We start from the raw sequence: 22,128 nt of genomic DNA, 5'->3' as shown, positions 1-22,128 counted from the left end.
AGTCGCAGAGATCCATGTTTTTTTATTTTTCTTATCACGGTAAGCTATCTTTCAACAAATCGAATACACAAACCGCGGTGACCTTTTAATATGGACTTGTACAACCTCGGTGGTTTCACGTCAAAGTCGAATATGTTCATTCTTTATCTGCTCATACTAGTTATAACTATTCATAGTTTCAGATTGTTTTGGTACACCTGGTTCCCTGTTTACATACAGCATCAACTTCTACCTCTATAAAGGCTACCTTACTCTTCGTAATCACTGAAGTTCCTGAAGTTGAAAGAAACATTGTATCCAACGAAGACATTTGGTGGATTTTTTTATACGGGGACTTCAGTTATCCGTTGAAACTTAAATCCTTGAGGAAAATTGTTTGTTTTTATCATTATTCGTTCACACTGTTTTGTGGAGAATGTGGTATTTCTTATGAAGATTTATATGAATATATAATGTGAGTAGTTGGTAAGCTGTGACAGAATCCCCAAACTGGTGCTGTCGACGTGGTATAACACACTTGAGATCCATGCACGTCTTCTTGTATCATTAGTACTATCACTTTTATTGCATCAACCATTTCTTATTATAACTAGCCGACAGAAGTGTTTATATGTGGCATTACTGTAGTCTACTTGGTACATCATAGAACTAGCTTTTCGTTTTCGATCATTATTCGGAGATAATTTCCTTCTTTGGTTACTTACCATTTGAGTTTTAAATATCCCTGTTACTTAGATAGTCACCAAATCGGTGCTGGACATAATTTATTGGGAAAAAAATAAGAAAAAAAACGGTCGACTATTCGAAATGTCGCCTTCTTCGGTGCCTTACGCGAACGGTGACCACGCAAATGACACAAATGGAAATAACCCACATAGAGGAACTATCTTAGTCACCGGAGGAGCTGGCTTCATTGGATCTCACACAGTGTTGGAGCTACTGAACAAGGGATTCGAGGTTGTAGTGGTCGACAATTGCATCAATGCCTACAAAGCAGGTAAACTCACCAGTGGATTTAGGGGAGGGGGGAGTGGACGCCTCCCCCCTCAGGGTTTCGACCCCCTGCCGTCCCAGAGTCCTCTTTTTGCTGTTTTGGGATATCTAGTTTTAGCCGACGGATCCTGAAATTTTTCTAAAATTTACTAATTTCGAGGGGCGAGTGCGCGCCGAAAAAACTCGATTTTTGGTCAAAATTTTCTAAAAAAATTCCTAAAAACGCTTTTTGACCTGTTTTTTCAAAATTTTGCCTGTACCCTTTGTGAAAATCCTAGATCCTCCCCCCACCCCCTGGGTAAACCAATGGCTGGGATACTCCCCTCGGTCATCGAACATCTCATTTCTATCTTAATGATTATTGATGATTTGATGAGTTTTCTTTAGTCATCCCTATTTGATTTGAAAGAAGAAAGAAATGATGTGCTAGTTTATGTCTTGATGTGCAACCCTCGAACGATCATTGCATCTAAATGTGTCGCCAGAGAAGAAAATGCACTTAACCACACTAATGTATTGGCTTGAGTATGAACTGAAAACGCTCAAATTAAGATCAGTGGCTTGTATGAAATCGGAACATCACAATATATTCCCAAAATAGTGACTTTTTCTTTGATACTCATGCAGAATCATTTTAATCAATTTCTTCGCGTCATCTCCAGATATAATTTCGGACGGATTGGTGTCAAGCAGACTCTATCTACGAGTGACAAGAATCATGAGTTCTGGGTTCGAATTGTACAATCTGTGAAGTTTTCTTTTTCCCGGTTTATTTTCGGTCTGAATTTTTTAGAGGTTTGAGAATGCTTTCACCGTTATTGCGTTTGTGTATGCAATTTAAGCTTAGCCTCTTTAAAAAATCTATTGTTTTTGTGCCCCTAGAAGATGCTGACTTACCTGAGTGTCTTAAGAGGGTTCAAGAATTGACGGGGAAGATAGTGACCTTCTACTTGGTGGACCTTAGAGATCTCGAAAAAACCAGAGAAATATTTTCAAAGGTGAGTTTTTCTGCTTTTCATATATGTGAGTTTTTCATATTTTATCATGAAGCAATTGATTTCATTCAAAAACTAAATGAGGATTGAATAAATAAACTAAAATTGTTAATTGTCCCAAATTGGCAATCTTTAAACCCCCAAAACATTGCGAAAACTGATCACAGGTGGAATATTATTTTAAATTGGAGCTCAGGACAACAGTACTTTTTGAATGATAAGAAATCTTTCAAAAGTTGCTAGTTGAAAAGTCGAAATTTGTCTGGAGAAAAAAACACAACCCCGAGAACAAATATTCCGTCACTTCTTCGAAAGTCGGAAAAATAACACAAATGGAGCGTTGTGTGAGATTACAAAGTTACTTTTTTTCAATCTAAGTCGCCAATTTTACTGCTACTCTTGGTTCAGAAGGCTTAAAACAAAAAGCTGTTTTGGCTATTTAATTGCATGTACTATGAATTTTTGCATGTACTTTTAACTCAGTATTTTTTTTCATCTTTTGAAATGCATAATTCATAAACAATTTGGCTTTATACCCCCAATTTATTTCATGCACAGCCAGTGTGGTTGCCTAGTTTTTTACCTTCCAAATTTTCACATGCAAAATTTGTGTTTTTGTACATTTTGAAGCTCCCTTTTGAGGCTTTCCCGCTTGTCTTCTATAAGCGTCACTTGCACAACTGTGTTTCATTTGTTTTTTTATTTTATTTGTTTCTTTTTTACCCTTTTAAAAATATTTATAGCTTCGCCTCTGTGTTATTATACTTTTTCTACTATTATACCTAGTTTTGCGTGAAAAAAAATTAAAACACACCCATAAAAATAATCAGTGGTTGGAACAATATATTTTAACCGTTGGAAAGTTTCCTTTTGATGAAAACTTTGACGCGTTAATTGCCCGGACACGTCTTTTTTACACTAGATTCACACTAGAAAACTGGGCCAAAATTTGTTTCAATTGTAAATTTTCGCAAACGAGTTCTCCGAAAAACCAAATCGAAATTGACTTAAGCGCCCTCTTCTTGTCAAATAAGCACGTTTCTTGCCTTTTAATCCACTATGCTGCATTAAAAACGACATCAAGTTTTGAGCATTTTGTTAAGAATTATGTAGTTTTTTGTCAAGATTACATATTTATTGCAGCACAGTTTCCTGTGTGTCATCCATTTTGCTGGTCTGAAAGCAGTCAACGAGAGTGTCCAGTTCCCTCTCATGTACTACCAGCACAACCTCATCGGATCAATGAACATTCTACAGTGCATGGTTGAGTTCAAGGTCAGCAATCCTTTCTAAAGTGTCGCTTATAAATAGTCAGCTGTTGAAATAGGCTAGGAAGGAATATATCGATTTTTTTCCGAATTGTTCCCGTTGATACAAAGCAACTTGTGAGCAATTTGTAGTCTAACTCAAGGCTTACTGTCAACAAATTTATTTGGTCCAGACTAAATTAAATACTAAATGAAGATTCGAGAGGCTCAGATTCTGAATGTTTTTCTTTTGTTTCGTGATTTTTAGCATTTTTGTTACACTGCTGCTGCGTTCATAATTATTAATGCTTTGTTTTTTAATTGAAGATCAACGACATGATCTTCTCCTCGAGTGCCACAGTCTACGGTAGTCCCCATTTCCTGCCCCTGACTGAGTCGCATCCAGTGGGGGACTGCACGAATGCATATGGGAAGAGCAAATATTTCATCGAACAGTTTCTACAAGACCATTGCGCCGCAAACCCCGTGAGTTGTGGAGTTATCACTTTTAAGAATTTTCTGTTAATCAACCATCTGCTGTCGATGATTGCGTTCATTGCTTTTCTGTAATTGGGAAGGCTTTTTTGTTCTCTCTAAAGGAGTGGGAAGGAACTATGGCGTAGATGGTTTTTATTATTTTTTAAATGCATCAGAGTAAGCTTAATGGAGTTACTGTGAGGTGTCATAATGAGGTCGATTCAGTCTTGATTTGGTTTCCGAATCTTTTTTTAAATCTATGAAAAAAAAAATTGTTAAATAGAGTTCAATTTATGAAGTGATTCTTTTTTCCTGGCTGACTTAATCAATCATCACCATATGTTTGAAGTTTAATATCAATCCCTTTTCGCAATCCAAAAAAATGGAGAACATTTTGCAACAAAAATCCCTTTTTTGGAATCATTTTTGTGGCTGAACATTCTGTAATTCTTGCATTGCTCAGCAGTCCGATACTTTTGCTTATATGTTATCCTTTGCTGTGCGAATTCTATGACTGGTATGATGATTGTCTTTTCAGTCTATAGTTTTATCGAAGTACACGAAAGAAAAGATTTGCGTGATTGTAGGCATACACAGCATCCAAATTTGTTACCGATCATTATAACTCAAAATTTTTCATCATTTCTGCTTTTTTGTTGTATGGTCTTGTCATTTCGAATATGCAGCAGTGGCCTGGTTTCACTTTCGAATTACACCATTTGGAAGTAAACATGAATGTATCCCATACGAAAGACAGTTAAATTACGATGTGAAAAAGTTACTTTTCCTCGCACTTCCCGCCCTCCCCTTTGCTGTTTAATTTAATCTCCCTTTATCATTAGTAGCCACGCAGGATCTACATAACAATTACAAATAATGATGGGTGTGTAAATGTGTAAATCCAGGCATCCCACAGCATTGTTATGATGTCCTTTATGATTGCTATCATTAATTTATAGGTGTTGATATTTCGCTATGAGAGAAAAAAAAACAAATGAGCCTTTTTAAATCTGGACATTGAACTTTGGAGAGAAAGTGTTGTCTGTTAGGCGAGACGTGAACTTTGAAATAATTTGAAAAATTTAATTTAAGTTGTAAATAATTGGATTGGGTGGATTTGTGATTTTGTTTTGATGACTTTTAATCAGCTTTGTTAAGAGGCTTCAAAAATGGGCAAGGAAGTGTTATTGTAGTGGGATAAAATGGAAAAGAGAAATACAAAAAGGAAGCTCTAACAGCCTTTTGCATCCTGTGGAAATATTAGTTTTCATCGTAGTTGAGATTTGACTCATGTTCCCACCAGCTGAAGAAATAGTATTTTAATTTGCTGTCTCAAGTGCCTCGATTTAGGAAAACGGGATATCAACTTCCCTAGTTTCAGATTGAAGTTAAATATCAAATTAGCGAATTATTTCTCATTTCTGTTTCCAATATTTTCTAAGTATAGTGTGCTGCAAGCTAAGATATCAGAATGTCTTTAACTCGAGCTGAGATTTTTTTTTTGTATTTTTCGAACCTTCACCCTCTTTCAGGGATAGAAAAGTCTATAGAAAAAGTTTTTAATACGTTTAAACCGTTTTAAAGGAAAAAAGGACGTCAAGTTCCCTAGTTTCAGGCTATAGTTAAATATCAAATTAGCGAAGTGTTTTGATATTTGATACTACAGGAATTGGTTTATTTTGATTCTACAGGAAAATGTTTACTCGCTGAATAATGTAACATGTTCATGTCGGACTATGGGCAATTTTCAAAAACCTACACTATGGCTTTCTTCATTGCGGATTGGATCGTTTTTTGACCCATGAACCCGAACATCGGAAGCAAAAACTTCCCGGCCAAAAGGAACAATTTTATAGCGGCTCACTTAAAAGATGTTACCGTCCTGATGTGTTAAAACAGCAAAAATGACCATTTTATAAAACTTTCTAAACAGTGTTTTAAAACACACTATTTTAAAACGTGCCAACCCTGTCCTCTTTGTTTCGATTTTACGCCGTAGCTGATTTAGGTAGGCACACGCCTTCCTCATGGAGTTCGACCTAATTTTTTTCAAAAATTCCAAAAGGTTTTATTGTTTTTTTTCCGATCAATCCCTCTCATTCCCGCGCGAAAAACTGTTGCAAACTGTAAATATATTCGCTTTAGTACTTTGCCAGGGCTCTTTAACTGCCTTGATGCCAACGTCTTGTGGCTGATCGGTTTCAATCTGAGAAAATTGACGGATTTGCTGGTCATGGGCGTCGTTGTTTGCTTGGGCTGGGAGATTTCTAGGCGCCAAAAGTGGCAAATATTTCAACTACCTTGGCAACTGAGTTGAAAGAAGGCATGGGAATGTCTTGGTTTCCCCTTAAAATGGGCTATTCTTTCCTCTGGTACAAGACAATAGGCGCCAATTGGGCCAAATGTTTAGGCAAGTTCAAAATATCTGTTTCATTAAACTCCTATCTAGTTGCGTAATGGTCTGTTTACGAACCAATTTCAGTCTTCTCGACTAAGGAAACAGTTGAGAACGTAGGAATTTTGTCTGAGGTTATGATATATGATACCAAAATAGTTAAGGACGAAATCATTTAACTATCGCCAAGAATTTGTCCGATTAAAACCTGAAGGATAATTACAGATAGTGACGAGATATTTGCGGTCGGGGATAGAGATGGCCCGTAAAGGTTGAATTTTAAGTTGTCTATAATGTTTTTTTTACATAGTTTTTTTTATCTGAGCACTTCTATCACGAACAAATTTTATGGCACAGATCGCAAGATCAAGTAGATGCAAGAAAAATAATCCACTACGAAGCAATTTTTTATCGATGTTTGTGGATATCTCAATTTTGTGGATTTCTCTATTTTCAGTTTTTAGATGCTTTTGTTGCTTTTAAATTCATTACGCTTGTGATTAGCAACTTATTAAATCGGAACTTCAACGTTTTCTAAGGAAAATAATTTGTCTAAAAAAATCATTGAATTACATCGTCGAGAATTCATCAACAATCATTTTGTCAGTTATATTTACCCTTGCGATAGCAAGGGTATTAAAATCGGGTACTAGACTTTTTTCGTAAACAACTTTGTCCGCAATTTTGGTACCTTGTTTCATAATAAATTCTAATTTTGTAGTGTATCTTGCATACTTAACTTGGTGGTAACGTAAACGCCCATACGGCAAGGGTCCTGGGTTCGAATCTGACCTGGACCAGTTTTTTTAAACGGTTAATGTTCTCGCTCAAAAAATTTCTGCCTATTATTTGTTGGCTTATTTTTTGTCGGTTAGTTGCCACATCTAGGAATAGTTTATTTTAGCTTCGTTTATTTTAGCAGCGCTGAAGAATCGTTTATTTTTACTGCAATTGTTTCGAGTCTTTTAAAAATCCGGCCAAATCGAAATTTGTTTATTCATTTTGTAATTTTAACAGCTCCATTTGTTAAAAATTCAATATGTTTTTTCATTGTTTCGTCTTTTTTATTGGTTTTATAATTTTCGGCTTAATTAATATCTAATTATTGGCCTCTTATTGCGTCGTTACGTTCGAAAAAGTTTATGTGCGGGTGTATGTGCTTTGAGGGGAAAAGGAAACTAACCGTTTTTATAAGATGGATTTTTTTTTGAGTTTTTTCGGCATTGTTACCGAATGATTACTATGCAGCTCAGGTTTTTTCGGCATTGTTACCGATTGTTAACTATAATTCAAATCCAATCAACCATCTGGCGTAGAGATAAAACAAATGCTTGAGACGGCAAAGATTTGCGGTTAGAATCGGGCCGGGCCCTTTTAAGCAAACTAGAGTTTTTGTGCTATTGTCCGTCTGTTTATTTTTGTCGGCTTAGTTCACGTAGTTCAATGGCTTAGCTTTATTCCAAGTTGCTGTAATCCCCATGCTTGAGACGACAAAGCCCGGGAGTTTGATTTCAGTTGAGACATTTCTATTGACAAAAACGATTTTATGAATTTTTTCCGCTTGATTTTCTTGTTAATTCATATTTGTATCGCAAGTGGTGCGAAGCTCAGCTTCGCCTAAGTGCCAAACTAGTGTTTGTCTTGGTTAAAAAATTTCCGGCTCACAGTGAGGTTCTTTACTGACAAATATATGAAATTTTTTGTGTATTAAAAAAACGGAATAGTTTTTTTTTTTCGTCTCATTTTCTGTCGGCTAGGTTGCTATGCTATTTTTTTAATTTTAGGCCTGTACTTGGTTAAATTGAGCTTTTTTGCGACAAAATTAACAGTAGTGGATCGTAATTTACACCAACAGCAGATCGTAATCGTTTTATGGTTTTCTCACAGTCAAATAGTTCTGAATTATGAGTCCAGTGTTGTAATACTGTCCTCCTAACTAGTTTCGACAATTTTGACTTTAATATAATTTTTGTTTCATATAGTATGAAAGATATTGTTGGTTTAGCTTGCAATTCAAAAATTTTTCTACCTCCGATTGTCTTGTATAAAGTTATCTTGGTTCGAAAGTTGCGCTAGTTTTCTAGTTTTCGCGAATTTTTATCGGCTCATAAAGATTTACAAAGCTCAGTCGGTATGGATGATCAGGGATTCTCACTGATACGCGCAGCCTGGCTTAACTTTATCCGATGTGTTCCAGCTTGCCCTGTTCTGTTTATGTTTTTTTTTAAATTGTCAGTGAACGCAGTGAGTACACGTATAAAGGTGGTGATGATTTTTTTCGTGGTTCGATTTTTTTTTTTAGTTTTAATGTACAATCGTTTCCTAAAATTCCAGTAAATTACGCTCTTTATTTAAAAAAGCAAAAATGGCGGGAACAAAGAAGTGATTTTCATATTCGAAAATGGGTTTCAGTTTTAAGCTTTCCCAGCTGAATAAAATAATTACCATTGATAAAAATTTTCTGTAATTAGGCTAATTGTATGAAATTAGTGTTAGTAAAAATTAATCCTGATTTATGCAGAGCTTCAACTGATGTTTTTTCTTCGAATTTCGAAAGTTTCAAAACAGTCAATCATTTTTTCAATTTTGTTTGATTTCCTTAACACTGCCAACTGTTTACTGGCTGCTTTACTATAGAAATGATAGCCGATTTTTTAGATTTTCGTTTTCAGCTCAGACTACTGAAATTTTTGAATAATCTTTATTTATAGCAATAAATTGAAGATTTTAATTCAAAATTAAGAAAGGACACGTTTCTGACTTTTATAGAATAAAGAGTTTGTTCAGATTTATACTTGAGTGTTTTTCTGCCCATTTACCGTGAGATTAGTAAAAAAAATTATGCCTACTGATTTGCAAATTGTAACAGTTTTTCTATTTCTTTTGAAACGGTTGTTGTTAAAGTGAGAAATTTTAAATGCGGTGTCAATTAATTTGTAATTTTTGTTGACTTTGTTTTTGCTTAATTGAAAAATCCAAAATAAACCTAAGCTAAACCGGAAAAAGCGAACGTCAAAGCTAAACTGGCTGAGTCTTTTGGAATTGATGTTACTTATTTGGTGAAAAAAACTTGTTTTCAATAGTCGATGAACATAGTTCAGATTCCTATAGGTCGCGATGATTTTTTTCGCGGTTTTTTCAGGAAAAGCTTAGGCTCAGTTTTTTAATTATGGTTTGAATGATTTCGTTTAAGTTCAATTCATTTTTTGTTAAAAAGAAGGCAAACTCCACTATCGAACAGCGAAAATAAAAGGTCACGAAAAGCGTGATCGACTTCTGGTTTCAAAAATGGAATTTCATTTTCAGGTTTCTAAGCAAAAAAAATATATATTTATTTATTGATCCAGATTTTTCAAATTGGGTTTTTTTTAAAAAAAGCCAATCATAAGGTGTTCTAGAAATTCAAAGAGCTTTAAGGGCAGATATATTTGTTGAATTTTTAAAGTTTTTTTCTGTTTAATTGCGTAATTGCGTTAATTGACTCTTTTTCTACTGTATGTTGGCTATGATAAGTTTTCTGGTTTCAAATTTTGAGTTTTCTTTTTTTACGCAAGCGATCCAGTGAGCGTAGTGTCACAATACGAAGGCCTTTTCTTTCCAAGCTAATGCGCAAATTAAAGAGCTGTTTTATTTGGTAGCATTTATGCAGCACCAGCATTATGTCTGGTTTCTTAAGTTCAATTCATTTTCATTTGCTAAAAGGAAGGAAAGTAGCGCTCTCCTATTGAAAAAGTTAAAATGGCACTACATGTGAATGAAAGTTAAAATGGCACTACATGTGAATGAAAGTTAAAATGGCACTACATGTGAATGAGTTCTAGTTTCCAAAGTGGATTTTAACTTTTAGATTTCCCAGCGGAATAAAAACAATTATCCGGTTTTCTTAAATGGGGTAAATTTTATCAGAAAGTATCAAGCATAAATTGATCTAGAAATTGAAAGAGCTTTAATTGTTCTAGAAATTTGAAGATATATTTGTTTCTTCGAAAGTTGAAAACTGTTCAACAATTTTGAATCAAATTTTGTTCGGCTTCCTTATTCTTTTACACTTTTCCGACCTGTAAGCTGTCAATGTTTTTTACTACTTCGATTTGTTTATAATTACTTTAAAAATATATCACAAATTTGGAATAGAATAGATATTTTTCGTAGAGCTTTATGGTTTCCATATGAATTCTCATCCTGAATACGGATTGTCTGAACTATCGTCATTAGTACGGTTTCTCTGATTTCTCATCTTGAAATAAGTTTTGATATCGAGGTTTTCTTCCAGTCGTAATTATGGGGTCTTGTTTGTGATTCTAATTTTTGAAATGTATCATTTTACAACAGCGTTCATTTTCCTTCTTTTTATTGGCCCTACCCAAGGATAAGAAGAAAATAATGTGGTAGACTTTTTTCCTTTCAAAATCTCTACCCACAAATAATGTTTCCAATTCTTTTACTTGGTCTAGGTATTTGATTTTGAAATTAGTTTTTGGCATATAGCAAGCTAAATAAATTCCCCCTTGTTCATCCCGATTTACCTTTATTTGCGTAGATATAACATTAAGAGCTATAAAGATATAGTTTTTATATTTGTTATATTTTCTGATACCTTATTTTGATATAGATTTTATATTTGTCTTTATAAATTTGGAAGTTGTATAGGTAACATAATGTTTTACAGAATCACTGTTTCGTCTGTTGTTAAACTATCGTGGTTTTAGAGCAAAATACTTTTTCCATAGTTCGGCTGATAATATTTCAATATCACCTTCTTTTTCTGTTTGTTTGGCTGTAGCTAGTTTTTAACTGCTTAACAAGAAAAGCAGAAACTTTCATGTCTGCTGCATTTGTTTGAAAGAAGAATCGATCGAAATTTGATTTGAAATGAATGTTTTTGACAGACTTTAACTGCGGAGTTAAAATTTTGAATGCCCTTGAGAACGCACATCACTCAATCCTCTGAAGTTAAGGCATTTACGATAGCACAAATTGTACGAAGTATTTAGCAATTGTTAGCTTTTTTAAATCATAACTTGAAGCAGTGAAGAAAGCAGGTTCATGTTGAGGCAATCTATGCGTTATAATTTTCGCTTAATAGGTTTATTGATCACTTGACCTAATCGAGTGACTCCACTCTTTGTTGTAAATTAATTTGTAAAAAGCAAGTTTTTCTTCAGCATGGAAAAAATGCCTATACTCGAATTCAAGGTTGCTCTTTTTTAAGAGTCATGAACAGTGAATTTTCTTATAAAGGTGATTTTTTTTTCAGCGCTCATTTTTGATTTTTGCGGTCTAGCTTTTTTTTCAGTTCATTTCTTTTGTAAAGGAAGTCAAACTCCAATTTCGAACTGCTAACATGTGAAATTCACAAAAAAAGGTGATGGACTTCTAGTTTCGAAAGTCGGTTTTGCAGATCTCCTAGCGGAATAAAAAATTTATCTATTAATCCAGTTTTAGTTTTATCTCCTAGCGGAATAAAAAATTTATCTATTAATCCAGTTTTAGTTTTCTCCTAATTTAGACAAAAAATGCCAATCGTACACTCCTCTTGAAATTCAAAGAGCTCTAATGCAATATTTTTTTCTTTGAAATCTCAAAGTTTTTTTCAAAAAATATGTCAATTTTTTATGTTTCTTTGCTTTCATTGACTTTTTTTCCAAGTGTTCTCTTGTCTATGTTCTACTTTGAAATTCAAAAGCTGAAGTTTTTCAATAAAACAGTCAGTGCTTTTTCTGTTTCCTTGAGTTCATGGCTCTTCTCCAACTGTATGTTGGCGGTGTTGTAAGCGTCACTTAACTAATGAAGACCATTATTAGGCTCTTGTGTTAGGATTTTTGCGTTGGTCGTTAATTTTTGCGTGGATATTGCGTTAGTTTTCACTAAAAAAAATCCATCATATATTTGGTTGATCAAAGAGCTTTAAGGCTATATCCTTTCCTTGTAAGGTTTTTCGGTCTCTCCGAATTCGTTGACACTTCCCTAGCTATCTGTTAGATATGGTTTAAATTAGTGGGCATTTTTTCTCCATTTGTTATATGCACTTGATAGAAATAGGGTGGAGTGCGAAGATTCAGGGCTTGCACTGTTACGAGTTGTCGTTGTTCCAAAACTCTCGAAGATTGGGAAGGATCTATGACTTAGAGAACTTTTTTTAAGTCTAAATGAATGTAGTAAATGAACTTCTCAAAGTTGTGATGATTAATTTTTGCTTTTTTGAGGAAAGTCCTCAAATTTCACTCCAGTTTTGATCTTTTGCGGTGTGACTTTTGATGTCTTTTTAAGTTCAATTTGAAATCATTTGCTATGACGCTTTCCTATCAAGAAAGAAAAATGGTGCGTCAAAAACGTGAATTACTTGTTCGATTGTGGAGCTTGCAGCGGAATAAAAATTTACTTGTTATTCCAGTTTTCTCTTACTGGGTTTGTTTTATGAAAAAAGGTGTTAATTTTAAAATTAATTGAAAATTAAACAGCTTCTACTGATATAATGTTTTTGCTCAAAATTCGATTTCGAAAAAAAAAACTAAATGATTTTTCTGTTTTCATGAGTTTCTTGACTTTTTCAACTGTTTGTTGGCTTTGTTTGATTTTTCAGCGAGGATTTTTAGGATTTTAAAAATCCAAAAAGCGGTCCATTTTCGGTTTTCAGGCTAAATGACAACTCTGTTCTATTAGTTTTGCATTATTTTAGCTTCTATTACCTCGCCGTTTACTAAAATAAAGTCAAACAAAATACAAAAAATAAATTTTTAGCAGTTTACTAAACGTAAAAGTTATTTTTCCTCCTTTTTGAATGCCTTTAAACTAATCATTGTGTTCGGAACATTCTCTGCTACTTGTACAGCAAACGGCAATCTTTTTTGTACCAGAAATAATGAAAATGTGCGACTATTTTTCTGTCGAATTATATGTTTATTGGTAACACGCTGCTTCATCGATTGTTTATTTAATAAGAGCAATGAGTTTGAGCTTGTTCTTTCTGGAGCGTAGTGAACCAGCAAAACAAGGGTCCAAGAAACATGAGCATGCACATAAACAAAATTGACAATTATCGCAACGTGAAATGAACTGAAGGTCTTTCGCCTCATCGCGCTATAAATAGAGAGTAGATGTAGATTCTCGAAGTCACACACGATGCATTCTATATTCGAAGTTTCTTGTATTGGTGCGTACAAGAAGTAGATTAGTGATCTCGTGCTAGGTTAATAAGACGACAAGACATTAAAACGACATGACAGTAAGACGACACTTGTGAGTTGAAAATTTAAATTGAACTGTTCGAATTAAAGCAAATTTCATGTCTCAGAAATACAATGACAGAATTTGTGAGTAGCGTCGTCTTAAAGTCCTCCAAAAGCGGTTGTCGTCTTAACAGCTGTCGTCTTATTTGCCGGACGCCTAGTGATCTGATCTCATCGAAACTGCTGTTCGTTGCAATTTAATGACACTTGTTGAAACCCCCACAGAGCAGCGAAAGCGAAGTTATTGAGCAAACATCAAAACAAATCTATTTATGGACTGAAACTACAAGTAAACTGAAACTTTCTATCGTTTTTTCGCGGTTTTCTCTCGAACGGATTGATTGGAGATGGAGCGTTAGGCTGAACGGTGCAAGAGCAGAAAAGCAGAAAATACTAATTTTAATAGGCTAATCAGTAAAAACAAGTATTAGAATTGTCAATATTTCCAAGGAAACAAATAGATTGTGCATAAGTTGGGTAATTTGATCAGGATTTTTTCGAAATTCAATGAACAAAACTTGGTGAGCAATATATGTATAATTTATTCATTTCTTGGGCAGTATTGACGATTCTAAGAATTGTGTTAAGCGATTAGCCCGTATAAATTACTATTTTTCAGTTATTCTGTTCTCGGACCATATAGTCAATTCAATTACTGGCCACCGGATTGAGTGTTGAAACTTAAGTGTACCGTCGTGCGGATGATGATGATGATGATGATTGTGAGTTGTCTTCAGTGGTCTGGTCTTGTGATGAAGTGAAGTGAAGAGAAGACCAATTGGGTCATGTTTATTTAGGTTCACAGTTGTGGCCAAATTAACCAAACAGAGACGAAAACGTTTCTCACCAAATTCCCACACTATCTGTTGGCACAACAACCACTCATTAAACATACACAAACATACAACTTAGTCACACACTCTGCGAGATACCAAACTCATAGGCACTACCGCCATCAACATAGTCAAGCAGAGCAAGAGAGAAAGAGTTAGATAGATAACAACAAATCAATTTCTATTGTTTATGCTGTCACCCTATTAGTGTATTGCGATCGCACGCGTCTCTTGATTTCCCATGCTCTATAAAACCGTCCCGGTGCCGACGATCAATAATTATTTTTCATAATATAATCCGATACATTAAACGCGTTCGGTCGGCTGAAAATGATCATAGTAATATTTTGGTTGATATCAATAATAATCCTCCTGTGATTTTGTGATTTTATTGTTGAATTAAAATATGATTTCTATGCTTCGATCTAGCTTTTAATCTCAGCTCTCGAAAAGTTACACATTTTGTTTATTTTAACAAAATCGTTTTCGCAGATATTTTCCAACTTTTTCTGGCGTATTGTTATTGTTGAGTTTTTAAACCCGATGTTTGGCTGATTAGTTTGAGTAAGATAAACCCAAAAGCGGTTTCCACAAAAGTCGTTGTTTGATTATCTTCTGAAGTTCAACGGCCTTCTTGCATCGTTTTGCGAATTTGCGACAAAAGTCTTCTCTTTCCCAACATAATCTAACCTAAATTCAGAGAAAGAATCCCGCTCCCAAAGTTATACTGTAACTTTCTCAACAAGAGTCCTCTTTCTTTTGCCTTCTCTCACGTGAATTTTCCCCCAATTTATTTCGGCTTCTTTTCCTCTCACGCGTACTTTTCAGGCTATTTTTGTCTAATTCTCTTCCCAACTGGAAAATGTCGACTGCCTGTGCTTTGTTCACTCTAAATTTGGCCAATCAGAACTGAATATTTTCAAATTGGACACTACATTTGGTCACTTTGATATAGCCGCCGTTAACTTCATTTCAAATTCGCACCTGCATCGGCAGTTTGTTCGCACGATCCAATTTTGATCACCTCTTCCCTTTGGTTTATTGATTTATTTGAAAAAAAAACGGTAATAAATTCAAAATTGACATTTCAGAAGTGTTGGAATTTTCCTTACAGAATGAACTCATTTGTATTAATGTTCATCCGCCGAAGTACCAATTAGATTCTTGAGAATAGATTTTATTGGAGTCGCTTGCGTTTTATATGCAACTAGTTATATTAAACGATGATTTGAAATACCTGTCGAACAGGTAATTGAGGCGAAGTCTCGATTTACGAAAGAACGCGAATTTATTCTTGACAGAATTTCGTGATTTGTTTTTCATTCATTCTTTTTTCCTAGCAAGTTGGTTTATCATATTGGACAATTTTCATCCTTAATTTGCGAAGTGGCCATTGAGCTCACGTCATCTCGTATTTCTGGGCAAAGCAAACAACCCTCGAATTACTTCAAAACAAGATTAGGGTCAGCCGCCACAATTGTTCCTTTGATCGTCGTCTGTTTCCGCCAAATATCTGCTAATTATTCATTTACAACTATTTTCTTACTGTCTGTGTAGAACTTACACAGGGACACCAATTTTGAACTAAATCGATTAAAACTTCGACTGAATCTTTGAATTATTTGAAAAAGACGAAGAAAAAATGGCACCACATGAAATTACAGCGTTGACCCCTTTGACGAACAACAGTTGTCTGAACAGTCTGGGAGACAACCACAACATCAACACAGCACTGCAGTCCAACTTCTATCTGATTGTGAAGCAAGAGAGATTCGAAGACTTGATCGACTTCCTGGCAGTTTATGCAGATCAGATTAATCTGGACGCAGTTGAGAGGCGGACTGGCTTCTCAGCGCTGTCTATGGCCAGTATAGAAGGCAGTTTGAGGAAGGTGAAACGATTGATCAAATTAGGCGCAGATCCCAGACGTCTGGACGCTCATGGTTATGCTTGTATTCATTACGCCACAGCTTACGGACACACAGATTTGAGTAGTTTCCTTCTGAAAAACGGAGTATGCTAAGTTTTGGCACAATATTTCAAGCACGCACGAAAGGAGCTCTAAGCGAAGTGCTATTCCGAACCAAGGAGGAATGAAAGAAACCCTCCTAGGCTGGGCTTTCCAGACCCAACCCTCGAATCTACCTGCCTCCAACTGTCAACTGACGGTCTCGACGGAACTGAATTGAAAACTGAATCAAAATAAACTACTACATGACATATCTTTCTCGTTCTGCCTCTTCCTTCTTTTTTGTTCTCTTTAAAACTCAATCAATTTGTGCTAAAATTTTTTGATCATGAACCCTGTCGAGTTTGAGAGGTTATCTCAATTGTCAAACGGAATGTGCATAGCTCTGTACATTAAATAAATGCTACCTGCTGAAATAAAAGATAGTCTTACGCCTCCTCAACTTGTATACTATTTTCTGACATAGATGCTATATTTTGTAGACGAATCAAGTTTCAAAAAAAGACCGTTTTTCCCTAATAACGCTATGTTTTTGGCCAGTGTCGAGAAACTTATCTTGATAGGGACCGAGCAGGAATGTCCGTCATTCATTCTTTTTTGTTCCTTCATATAATTGGAACAATACAATAGTTGATTGAATAATCATCTATCAAAAGAAATAACAAAATCTTTCACGTTCATTAAGGTTCAATAAACACATGTGAAGTCTTCAGTTGTGTTCATTAAACCAGATTTTTAGTGCTTTGGGAGTGCTCGGAAAAAGGTCGACAAAAAAAGGTCGATTTTGTCGACTTAAAAAAAGTTCGACAAAATCTTCGAAAACTTTTTAAAAATCTGCCCCTTCCCCCCCCCATCCGAGAAAATCCTAGATTGTTTTTTTTAAAGTCCTAAAAAATGTTCGCGCTCAAGATTTTTTGATTTTTTCTTGTTTTTTTTTTCTTTTGCTGTCTCCAAAAAAAAGTGCGAATGAAACGAAAGATCCTAATTTACTTAATTTAAAATGATTTTTCTGTTTGTAGATTTTCCAGCAGAATTAAAAAAACTTACCTGTTAGTTTAAGCACAAAAGTAGCAACCATAAAAATCTTTTGAAGTAAGTTTTGATATATATATATATATATATTTTTTGAATTGTCTTGTCTGTTGGCTATATTTTCAAGAGTGGATGAATGTAGCGAAGCCTCTTATATAGGTCGTGATGATTTTGTTCAAGAAAAATCTTTAAATTTGATCACGCTCAAATTTTATATCGATGTTTGGTTTTCGTTTTTTTAAGTTCAGCGTATTTTTGTTAAAAGGAAGGCAAATTCCACTATTGAAGAGCAAAAATATAAAGGTCACAAAAAACATGATTGGCTTCTAATGTTGAGATTGGATTTGAATTGTCAGATTTTCCAGCGGAATAAAACGTTACGTATTGATCCAGCTTCCCCCGCAAATTGAGTTGATTTTATCAAAAAATGTCAGTCTTAAACTTTTCTGAAAATTTATCTAAAGAGCTTTACGGACGTATTTTATAGTTGTGAATTTGGAAAAGTGATTTTTTTTGAAAAACACTAGTCAGTTTTGTCTGTTTCCTTGCGTTCGTTAATTCTTTTCCAACTGTCTGTTGGCTGTGGGTTTTATATTAGTGTGATGCCCGGGTTGATCAGGCATCGATGTTTATCGATGAATCAGTAAAATCATAGAAGTGCATTGATGGTTTAGGGATTGATATTTGCCATTTTGACTGATTATCCAAGGTTTAGCAATGATTTACGCTAATTTTCTGAACTTTCAAAATAATGCAAAAAACTTCTAACAGGGATCGAACGCACAATCTGTTGATCTCTATTGAACTTTTTTTGGTACTTTCCGGCGCTGATCCACGTAGATCTCTAGTGAATTTTTTATTGTTCTTCCCGGCGTTGATCAATCGATGAAACATCGTTAGGTTATCACTGAATTAAAATTATATTTACTTTTGCGAAGCTAGTGTATTAATACGAACCTTCTTTTTTTCCCGACCTAAGTCGCAAATTTTGGCGCGGAACTTTTTTGGTGCGGCACCCATTAATGGTGGGGCACCCTTACAATTTTTTGATAGCATCTGCTTTGACATTCGAATAGTAATAAATTAACACAGTTGATGCAATTTTAGTTCATCAATTGAACCCAAAAAAGCTATTTGTTTCAAACAAAATCACAATAATGAAAACTCGATTTCAGATATTTTCTAATTGAATGTCTCGCAATTTTTTGAAATGCATAATTTATACATAATGTGGCTTTATGCTTTCCAATTTCATACGCAAAGTTAGAGAGGTTGTCTTTAGTTTGCTATGTTCCAAATTTCCAATTGCAAAATTGAGTTTTTGTAATTGGTGCTGAATCGCATTGCCAATTTGTTAGCATATGAATTTGCTTTATTCATGACTACTGTTTGTCAGTTTAAGCATGAGTGGCTGTGGGGATAGTGCGAGATATTCAAAATCTCTTGATTGCAGTAGGTCGCGGATTCGAATCCTACAAGTAGCCGAGTTTTTGATAAGTCGATGGTTATTTCTACCTTTTCTTATTTAACTTGATAGAGCTGCTTTTTGATCGGGTTCTCGCAAGTGTTTGCGAAGCGCAGCTTCGCCTCTGTGTGTAGATTTCTCTGGCTATTGATTGCAATTTTCCAATCAGCGTTAATCTATGGTGCTATGTTTAAGCAGACCGTTTTTTTTAGCTGACCAATCTTTCAGCAGACTCAGAACAATTATAATGTCAGAAAGCTAACTTCAAACGCGGCACTGGCGATTAGCGACCGCTTGCTTCGCTCCGTTTCAATTTGAATTGAAGCGCAGCGTAGCAAGCGGTCGCTAATCGCCAATGCTGCGTTTGAAGTTAGCTTTCTGACTTTATAATTGTTCTGGGACTGTGAAATATTGGTCTGCTAAAAAAAATTGGTCTGCTAAAATCCCTAGCGCCATAGATTAAATTTCTGAGTGTTATTAGGCGAGTAAATCTTTGTTTTGCCGTTAGTTTAGACTGCTGTGTTTTTGAAGTTGATAGTTTTGTTGACAAATCGTGAGATAATTGTCTTAATTGGGGCAGGTTGACCACCGACTGAGCGTCTCTTTGAGTCTGTCAATCAATTATGGATCACTTCATAGCGCTGGTCTGCTAAAAGACTCTTTTTTCACTTTTTATGCTAAAAGATTGGTCTGCTAAACGATGGGTCCCCTTAATCTATGTAGCAAAACTGGGGTTTAGGAAATTAGACGACAAGCAAATTAGACGATCAGAAACTAAGGGAATTTAGGCAATAACCTGCGTGAAATTTGTTTACAGGCTTAAATTAACTTTTGACTGAATAAATACTGGTTGTCCGTAAATTCCGTTTCTTTACGGTCGTCTAAGTTTCTAGGCTCCAGCAAAACTGAATCATTGTTGCAAATGTTCATAAAACAGGGTTTGCGATGATTATGTGTTCAGTCATGGGAGTTTGATTTTTGATTTTTTTCAATTTAACTCAAATTCATTTGCTATAAGGTGCGATGCGTACCTTACGCGTGAAGAAACAAGAAACTTATTGTTTCGAAAGTAGATTTTAATTGTTAGGTTAACCGTAGGTATAAATGTTACTATTTATCGGTGTTCTCAAATTGTTCGAAGAATGAAGTGCCGAAAGACTTTGTCCAAAGAATTTAAAACCAATCGTTAAAATTCAAAGAGCTTAAACAAATGTTTTTCTCCGTAAATCGGAAATTGAAAAATGTCTGAAAATAAAAATCAATCGTTTTTTGAGCACCTTTGAGTTCAATAATGACACTTTGCCAACTTTGTGATAGCATTCCGATATTTTATTTTGCGACTCTTTTGTATCGAGTTGTAATTTGTTGGTGTATCTAATTTTCATTTCTGCTGAGTTACAGCACGTTAATGCAGTCGTCCTGCGATACTTCAACCCCATCGGAGCACACGAGTCGGGCAGGCTAGGCGAGGATCCTGCAGGCATCCCAAACAACCTCATGCCTTATGTGGCCCAGGTCGCCTCCGGGAAACTGTCACAACTAAGTGTGTTCGGTAACGACTACGAGACGAGAGACGGGACTGGAGTGAGAGACTACATACATGTAGTGGACTTGGCTCTGGGTCACACGGCTGCCTTGGAGAAGATGTTGGAGGGATCTTTGAGCGGGTTGAAAACTTATAATTTGGGAACTGGTGGGTAGCATATCATCATATAATTTCTCAGTTTAGGCTGCTGCAATCACTCAAAAACAAATACATTTTTGCTCTTAATTAGTGTTCATTTGTGATTTCTTGAGTGACACGCATATAGAGATGTGGAGCTTGTGATTTTCTGTTTTTTGTTCATTCTGGTATTTCTCTGCAGGTAAAGGCCACTCAGTGTTGGAAATGGTAGCAGCGATGAAGAAGGCATCAGGAGTGGACATCCCCTACGTCATCAAAGCGAGGAGAGGGGGCGATGTGGGTGAGGTGTACGCCGACTGCACCCTCGCAGCCACAGATCTCAACTGGCATGCCACCAGGGACCTAGAGACCATGTGTAAGTCACACAATTTGAGCATCCACTGATCTTAGCCTCGTTTATTCTTGTTAATTTAATGGCTTTGATTAAAATTGTGTATTTCAATTTGAAATGACCAATTTGTAAAAGTTGCGAAAAAGACAGCAATTTGGCCAGTCATATGATTACGTTTCACAACCATTTACGTTTCACAACCATCGATTTAAATAAAAAAAGTGGGTTCGTTTTTCTAAGTATCCGGTGGCCAAACCAGTAACTTAAGTGTTCTTAACTTATCTTAACTAACATATTGTTAACTGACAAGAGCACTCCGTACATATTGCACCTTACTTACAATTTCGAGTTCTATCCACCACTAGTGTTTTGAATACAATCAATCCTTAAATTTAAAGGGTTGTTATAAAAGCGTGTGTTTTGATTTAGGTCGCGATCTGTGGAACTGGCAGAGTCAGAACAAGACGGGATTTCAGCCATCTTGAAAAAATTTTAATAATGAGCACTCAACGTGTAAAATGAATAGAGCTGTATAGTCAAATCAAACGCAGTAAATTTAATTTAGTACTTGTGTTGTCTGGTGTCTTGTCTTATTTATTTCTGATATTTCCTGGATTTATCAAAAGAAACCAAGAATAAAATTTTTATTTTAAATGAGGTTTATTCGTTAGTCTATAAATATCTTATGTATGTGGAATAATCTATTGTATATGTAAAACCTTTTCTTGAACGAAAGCTTGCGCAGGGAATACATCTACTTTTCAACGTGCAGTAATCCAAATACTTCAAAAGGTTACAGGTATCCAAAAAACATTCTGAATCATCCGGAACCAGTGAGCCTATGCGAATTAATCTGTAGAAATAGCCAGAACGTGTTCAAAACTGTTTTGTCGTCGATTTGTTTATCATTTGAAGTTTTGAGAATTAAATTATGAGTAAAGTGAAAATGGAAACGGTTCAAAATATGGAGCGTCTTAAGTGTTTTGTAGTTTAAAACGGAAATACTTTTATCATATGATGTCCAGGATTAAAGGCGAAAATCACCAAGTTAAAGGGTTATTAAGAGTCGATGAACCTATTTCAGACGTGAAGATTTTTTTTTGTTCAGTGAAGTCTTAAAATGCTCTGATATTTCACAGATGTGCATTCATAAATATTGATGCGTTTATCAATGCACTAGGGTATATATTCGTTATTTGAATTTAATTATAAAAGTCACGAAAAACGTGATCGACTTCTAGTTTCAAAAGTGAACTTCAATGTTCAACTTTACCACCGTAATAAAGAAAAGTTGGCGTATTGATCCAATATTCTCAAATTTTCCTAATTTTTTTCCTGATATTCGAAAGCTGTTTTTCAAAAAAAACAAGTCAGACATTTGTGCTTCCTTCCGCTCATTGACTTTGTTCCACTTGCCTCTTGGCTTTGTTTGCTTGTCTACAGAAACAATTAAGTAATGATCACTGTTTCCTGATGAG

The 22,128-nt window shown here is 35.2% G+C and overlaps 2 protein-coding genes across 3 annotated transcripts in view; both read left to right on the top strand.

Annotated features, from left to right (window-relative positions):
• The first annotated feature begins 153 nt into the window (after window positions 1–153).
• LOC134841329 (UDP-glucose 4-epimerase-like) lies at window positions 154–21,628 on the top strand. Of its 2 annotated transcripts, none has more exons than XM_063857244.1 (7): window positions 154–997; window positions 1,879–1,991; window positions 3,132–3,263; window positions 3,563–3,721; window positions 20,037–20,328; window positions 20,501–20,674; window positions 21,080–21,628. In XM_063857244.1, exons 1-7 carry the CDS (start codon window positions 808–810, stop codon window positions 21,133–21,135), a joined length of 1,116 nt encoding a protein of 371 aa, XP_063713314.1. In that variant the 5' UTR covers window positions 154–807; the 3' UTR covers window positions 21,136–21,628. The 2 variants fall into 2 exon arrangements, with proteins under 2 accessions (XP_063713314.1, XP_063713313.1); XM_063857243.1 differs by having other exon boundaries at window positions 155–997; window positions 1,876–1,991.
• Window positions 6,619–22,128, top strand: part of LOC134841327 (ubiquinone biosynthesis monooxygenase COQ6, mitochondrial-like) — a 42,530-nt gene continuing 27,020 nt past the window's right edge. The window contains exon 1 of the mRNA XM_063857240.1: window positions 6,619–6,624. The gene's annotated coding sequence lies outside the window, so the exon portion shown is untranslated. The remainder of the gene's footprint in view (window positions 6,625–22,128) is intronic.

This window comes from Symsagittifera roscoffensis, chromosome 3 (genome assembly GCF_963678635.1).
Source record: "Symsagittifera roscoffensis chromosome 3, txSymRosc1.1, whole genome shotgun sequence".
NCBI classification, from domain to species: domain Eukaryota; kingdom Metazoa; phylum Xenacoelomorpha; order Acoela; family Convolutidae; genus Symsagittifera; species Symsagittifera roscoffensis.
This window is presented reverse-complemented; position numbering and strand designations above follow the sequence as displayed.